Source organism: Oratosquilla oratoria, chromosome 9 (assembly GCF_046742065.1).
Source record: "Oratosquilla oratoria isolate Oo_2021 chromosome 9, ASM4674206v1, whole genome shotgun sequence".
Taxonomy (NCBI): domain Eukaryota; kingdom Metazoa; phylum Arthropoda; class Malacostraca; order Stomatopoda; family Squillidae; genus Oratosquilla; species Oratosquilla oratoria.
Window position 1 is genome coordinate 23377812 of NC_134785.1, and position 7500 is coordinate 23385311.

Here is a 7500-nt window from a genome sequence, read left to right on the forward strand (position 1 = left end):
TTTGGGAGTGACGACTTCTTCCGCGGGTCCCAAATATTTCATATTCTCTGCAAAAGACATGCGGAACATAAACATCATGCACTTCTATATACATTTAAACTTAGAACCCACTGTCGGTGGAAAAAGGTAAAAAGTGAGATGATTGTTCCTGTATATTTCGACCACTCTCTGTGGTCCTCTTTCTGTTGAAGAGGACCACAGAGAGTGGTCGAAATATACAGGAACAATCATCTCACTTTTTACCTTTTTCCACCGACAGTGGGTTCTAAATTAAAATTTTACCAATGTGTTACGACATTAATGCAATCTTCTATATACATCTTGAATGTCAGCTGGCAGAGCAGGATACAGTGGAACGTCGCTACTTCTTGCGGGGCAAATTGAGACCCAAATCAAGTAAATTACTTGAACTGGAGAGGAAATACTATAATTCTTTTATCACCATTTCATTATGCCTAACGTCACCATCTTTACTTCCACCACTACCACCAACACCACCACCTCTGACACCATTATCATTCTTATCATCTCCACTGATATCACCACCACTACCACTATCAATGCTTCCTCTCTACTCACTCATGGTTTCGTAGCCGTAGAGGAGATACTTGATCAAGGTGCAAGCTAAGACTTCAATCATAAGTAGTCCCAAGAAGAACAGAAGGAAGTAGTTCATGGACCTGTAGATGATAACAGAATATCAGATATGTAGTTGCACAGGTGTCCAGATACGTTACATTATACATTAGCATCGATACTTATTCTTATGCATCACAGTGTTCAGAGCTGGAATGAATGTTAATTCATTCACGTTTATCACATTTGATTTGTTCTCAATCAGTGCCACGTGAAGTGTAGGAGCACTTAGGTGAGGTCTGAACTCAGACAGAAGTTTGTGTTAGTAGATGACATAGTTAAACAAATACGAACGGACGTGGAGTAAGAAAATATCGAATAACGACCACTGATAGGAAGGTTGGGTGTTAACCTCAGACTAGGAGAAGCTAAATTATGAGAGTTAGGTAAATAAGGAAGAAGAGAAAGGGGTAGAGGGGAGATTAAGCAAGAAATAGGATGAGAATGAAATACTTTTAGCTTTAATTGTCCAATGCAGGACCACTGATCCATCCCCTAGGTGAGGGTACGGCCTCAATGCTGTGGAATCCAGCTTGGTAAGGTTATATGTATGGTAAAACGTGCATGTATAAATGTAGCCTGAAACCAGTGCATTCAGCTGGACAGTACTGATTAGGTTGTGGCACTGAAATCAGACACTGGTGTACAGCACCTCTGATATCCACCATTGCAGAGAAAGTGCGGCTCGGACAGTTGTCTAGCAACGACCGCGGATCGAACTCAAGCCTCCCGGCTCCAGGTCTGAGACGCAACCCACTGTTCCACAGAGGTAATCTGTAGTAGTTTTTGTTATAAAGAATTCTGCCAGTTGCTCACTTTTCAACACAGGAGAACTTGTTGTTGGTGATCTTCGTGTTGAGAGCCATTTTGGTGTCCTCGCCCGTGTAGATGGCGCAGCCTGTCGGTAGGAGAAGAAAGTAAGTTCATTTCCGTAAGGGGCAGAGATCTCATACATAGATACATACATATATACATACATACATACATACATATACCAAAGAATTTTTCCCCCTCATGCAGAAAAGGAGAAGACGGGGAGAAATCCCTTCGGGCTGCGTCAAACGATGCAAATATTCTTTCCTCGTTCATTCCCTTCTTTTCTTTAACTATTTCTGATACCCTTATTGTCCCCTTGTCCCTTACACTTCTTCCTCTCCCTATTCCCTCCTACCATTCCTTCCTCTCTTTCCTCTACATTCCGTCCTACTAACTCAGGGATGAGCAAGGTACGGTCCTGCAAAGATTTTCATATGGCCTGCCAAGATCAAGTCATATGTTCATGAATAGAATCACCAGTGACGGTGATGTCGATCAAATAATTCCGACTGTCGTCCCCGGATTCGAACCGGGCTCGTGAAATGACACTGCCATCGCCTTACCGACTGGGCTATTGAGCCTATAAAATTCCAGATTGGAGAACTTTAAAGGATCGATAGCTTTGTCGGTAAGGCGATGGCGGTGTGATTTCACGAACCCGGTTCGAATCCGGGGACGACAGTCGGAATTATTTCATAGGTTCATGTTATTACAAAATATTAATTGATGAATACTATCTTTACCTTTACGATGATTTACCTTGTTTTTCAAGTAAATGTGTTTCCTGTGAAGTGTCTAATATAAGAAGTTGTTCTTTCTTTAAAGAAAACATTAATTTGGCTCTCTTAAATATTCTTTTTTACTTAGTATACTATGCGGCCCTTTAAATTTATGAATTTTTGAATTTGGTCCTTACAGTGAAAAGTTTGCCCACCCCTGTACCAACTCTTCCCACTCTTGTTCCTCTCCCCATCTTCTATTTTCTTTCCTTTCTACTCTTCTCCTTTCCTCTCTTATTCCTCCCTTTCCCCTCTTTTCCTCCATGTCACCCCGTGACTTACCGTATACAAAGGGTGTGTTCTTGAGGCGTGCCCCTCGCAAAAGGAGGTTTTCGGTGGCCAGAGGTGTGTGAATTGGGCGCGCGTTGCCCACATAGAGATCAAGGCGACCTTTGAAGTCGTAGAGATTGGCATGGGGCAGCTGTGTGTACAAGCAGGTTAGTGGTGGGTCATGGCCTTTGGTATAGGGAATGTAAGATTTATACCTAAGGAAACAGGTGAAAGAAATGTTGGAGATTACATACATGTTCATTCTGTTTCCGAGATTTTTTTTCATTATTATTATTATAATTTTTTTTTTTTTTTTTTTTTTAGATCAAAGACAGAAAGGGTAGAAGGAGGGATAAAAACGAGGAAAAGATTGTGATTGTGATGACAAATTCTTTTCTTATTTCAGCCAGTAGCCATATACAAAATATGTCAAGTAGAAATATATACAAAATATATGGATAGGTGGTGAAGGGAACACGGGCTGAGGGAAATACTTTTATTCCCAACTCGTTTCGCCTGAGTGGCTTCTTCAGAGGAATAATACTCGAAGTCAAGCTGGCCAATTTATTCTTCTGAAGAAGCCGCTCAGGCGAAAATAGTTAGGAACAAAAATATTTCCCTCAGTCCTTGGCCCCTTTACCACCTATCCACATTTGTCAAAATGTTCACACATACAAAATATACTAAAAAATACACAAATAATTGAAAGAAAATTGTGAGGAATAAAGGGGAAGGGAAGCTAGGGAAAAGCTGATGTGAGTGAAGACTGGAGGTGTGATAAAGAGTAAGACTTACCTGACACTCGACGATGGCTCTCAAGTGCCAAAGCTCTTCCGGGGATGTCAGATGTTGTGTTTCCGGAGGACACCGGAACGTCTGCCGGACGGTGTGGGAGAGACACAAAAATAAATATATATATTGGTACATTATTTCCACGACGCATATACTCTTGATTAATTGAGATCATTACTATCTTGCTACCTAGTTACCATTTGATTAGTTGAGCTTATTACCATCTTGCTACCTAGTTACTATTTGATTAATTGAGCTTATTACTATCGTGCTACCTAGTTACCATTTGATCAATTGAGCTCATTACTATCTTGTTACCCAGTTACCATTTGATTAATTGGGCTTATTACTATCTTGTTACCCAGTTACCATTTGATTGATTGGGCTTATTACTATCTTGTTACCCAGTTGCCATTTGATTAATTGGGCTTATTACTATCTTGTTACCTGGCTACCATTTGATTAATTGAGCTTATTACAATCTTGCTACTTAGTTACCAAGCAAGCAATAAGACAAACAGCAAAAAAAAAAAAAAAAGTATATCTAAATTCAAACAACAAATAGATATTTATTAACTAAGAAACAAAAGCTGATTAACAAACGCACACACAAGCGACTAAGCTAATTGACCAGTCAAGATAAGTTATCTGGTGGAAACTTACAAGGCCATGCAGAATTTTTTTTACTAAATCAGACTAACCTTCGAAAACTATGATCAGCTTAGGGCCAGACTATAGTGTTTCATTGTGTCTGAAAAAAAGTCAGACTCTCATATGGCAACATCTCCAGCCAACGAGGCGGAACTGTTAATGCCATATATCGAGTACATCCTTTCCTGAGGCCCACTGAAGCAGAATAAAATCCCATTTATTACACTTAACAACGCCTCATTTCCAGGAAGCTTCTCCTTCTTCAGGTAGGTACTCACCTTGAGATTGGTTTCCCCATCGAGGTTAGCCGTGGTCACGTGACAGGCCCCTGCAGGATCTGACGAAGCCAGGAGGAGGAGGTCGCACGGGAAAGGCTCGTTTGCCTTCACCAGTACGATGTCTCCGACGTGGACGTCCTGCGACCGGCACTCCTGACGATTAAGGAACGCTTGTTATCATTAGAATCCGACAAAGATAAAGTGGCAACTTTCGCTTCATGGTTTAAATGTGGAAAAACACACGCACACACACACGCACATACATACATACATACATACATACATATATATATATATATATATATATATATATATATATATGTATATTATATATATATATACTATATATGAATATGTATATTATATATATACATATATATAATTATATATATATATGTATATATGTATATGCATATTATATATATGTATATACATGTATATATATATATATAATATATATATATATATATATATATATACATACTGTACGTCTATTTATCCATCCATCCATCCATCCATCCACCCACCCAACAACGTATTCTTAAATTCATCCATCCATCCATCCTTTCATTCATTGAGTCATCCACCAAAATCCATCCATTCATCCATCCACCCATCCATCCACCCACCCAAACATCCATCCTTCCATCCATCCATCCATCCGTCCATCCATCCAGCTTTTGAGGTTATTATCTTACGTAACCAACCCTATTTTTGAGTAAACATCATATAATGCAACCTCTCTGACCCTTATCTCTGTTGCCAAGGAGAGTCTGTGTTTACATTGCTGTTTAATATACATACACAAGGGGTAATGAATAACACACACACACACACACATACACACACATACACGACTCGGTGGCGCGGTTGGTAGACTACTAGACTGCCAGTACGGTGATGCCGGCGGTACCTGGTTCGAATCCTGCCCAGGGCTGAAATTATTTTAGTATCGCTGCTCTTCGAGTCGTTACTCCAACTCTCGCGGGCGGGGAGTTGGGTGTGTGTGTGCGTGTAAGGTCATAGCATTACCCATAGATCGGTCATACGAGCTCTGAGCTCTCTTCCGGGAGGGAAATAGCTGTTGATCACGAGTCCAGCACGTGGTCCAAAGACCAAGGTGAATACACACACACACACACACACACACACACACACACACACACACACACACACACACACACACACACACACATACACATACGGCTCGATGGTGCATTGGTATCGCTCTCGGCCCCTGATTCAGTAAGCAAGTGTTTCTAGTTTCCGGGCTGTCCTAGATTATAAAACATTTTGTTTCAGGTAACAGAGATTGTCTAGTTTTAACGATTTCCATTAGAGAGAAACTTATATCTTGTGTCACTCCTCTTTTTGGTCAAAGAGAGGAATGACGTCATCAAGGCAGCTCTCATTCTGACCACCAAACCCTGTTCACACTAGCTGTTTGAGCGACAACGGTTCAAATACAACGCAAGTCAACGGAGGCGTTCACACATAACCGCACAGCTTTTCCTTGACTATATGCTACCGCCGCGGTTTCCGCGCGGTTCAAACCGCTAGTGTGAACAGGGCCTTACGTACCGGGTGGCACTTTTACCGTTTATTTAGGTTGTCGTTAAACTATTTCATCATCCTCAGTGGTATTTGTTGGTAGTCATGGGATTAGGTTTCCATTCTCGAATAAACACTTTGGTACCGGGTGATGTCCGTTTCTCCATTTATTTCCGTGGTACTCTTCCGGCAGAGAACAGGTTCCGCGGGAAATGTGGATTTCTGTATCCGGGGTCGAAAGTCCGGACAATTAATTTCCCGGACCACAAATGCCCATGTCGGCCCGTCCGTGCTGATGTGGGATCACTACTCAAATCTTCGGAAGAGAGAGAGAGAGAGAGAGAGAGAGAGAGAGAGGATCTGAATGATATTTGGTCTCTTGAAGTCAGCTCGACAGAAAAGGACGTTGATCTGTGATTACGAATGAATCACATTATCGTGTCAAAGTGACAGAATCTCCCTGATAAGGGCTATGTACGTGATCGATGACGTAAATGCATTATTTTTGTTATTTTTGTCGAAAGGAGACCTTTTGGTCCATAATTAGGTCGAATGCAAATATATGTATATATATATACATATATATATATATATATATATATATATATATATAATATATGTATACATGTATATATATATATATGTATACATATACATATATATATATATATGTATACATATATATATATATATATATATATAATGAATAAATAAATTAATAAGAATTATAATAATATAAATAATAATAAATAAAATAAACATAAATAAACAGGTAAAGTCAAATAAATAAACAAACAGGTAAATAGTAAATAATAATAAATTAACAAATAAATAATAATAAATGATAATCAAGGAAATAATGATAAGCAGACAAATAATAAAAAATGAATAATTGAATAATATAAAATAAATGGCAGGCATTGCAGCATCTTGCTTAGGTGTTTATCTAATCGAATCTTAAAGCTTCGAACTGAACCACACTGCACTGTCTCAGCAGGAAGTTTATTCCGTTCATTAACTACACGGTTGGCGAAGTTGTTTCTACCCACTTCCAAATTAAATCTATTTCCTTCTCGTCAAGGAAATGTCTGTGTTATCAAGATTATTGTGTAAGAATATCCGTCGCCACTCCTTAAGGAGATAATGAAATAGTTCTGTCAAGATAAACACTCAGAGACATATTTCAGGAAATGTTACCCTATGAAGCATGAGTGGCCTAGTAATTATCATTGTTATTGTACTAATCGTTGTTCTTACCTTCCTCGTTACTATACTGTTAACTATGCCATTACCGTCATCATTATCGTTATCGTCATCATCGTCGTCGTCGTCGTCATCGTCGTCATCGTCGTCGTCATCATCATCATCATCATCATCATCATCATCATCATCATCATCATCATCATCATCATCATCATCATCATCATCATCATCATCATCATCATCCTCTTCCTCTTCCTCCTCCTCCTCCTCCTCCTCCTCCTCCTCTTCCTCCTCCTCCTCCTCCTCCTCATCATCATCAATCATCACCACCATCGGAATCACCACCACTATCATCATCATCACCATCACTACCACCACCTTCACCACCACTACTACCATCATTTTCATCCAGACTGAACCCACTTTTCATACGTGAAGGAAAATAGTGAGTGATAGGCAAGGTCTTGGAAGATGACTAGGCCTTTTGTGACCAAGGAGGCTACTCCTCCGTCTCTCTCTCTCAT

At 39.8% G+C, this 7500-nt stretch overlaps 1 protein-coding gene across 2 annotated transcripts in view; it reads right to left on the bottom strand.

Annotated features, from left to right (window-relative positions):
- Window positions 1–7500, bottom strand: part of LOC143028268 (phospholipid-transporting ATPase IF-like) — a 67303-nt gene that overhangs the window by 30649 nt on the left and 29154 nt on the right. For both annotated transcript variants that reach the window (XM_076190107.1, XM_076190108.1), the window contains 6 exons: window positions 4223–4375; window positions 3297–3377; window positions 2514–2652; window positions 1453–1534; window positions 580–680; window positions 1–47 (listed from right to left, as the gene is read on the bottom strand). The exon at window positions 1–47 is cut by the window's left edge and continues 76 nt beyond it. In XM_076190107.1, the coding sequence (XP_076046222.1) occupies window positions 1–47; window positions 580–680; window positions 1453–1534; window positions 2514–2652; window positions 3297–3377; window positions 4223–4375 (603 nt within the window). The remainder of the gene's footprint in view (window positions 48–579; window positions 681–1452; window positions 1535–2513; window positions 2653–3296; window positions 3378–4222; window positions 4376–7500) is intronic.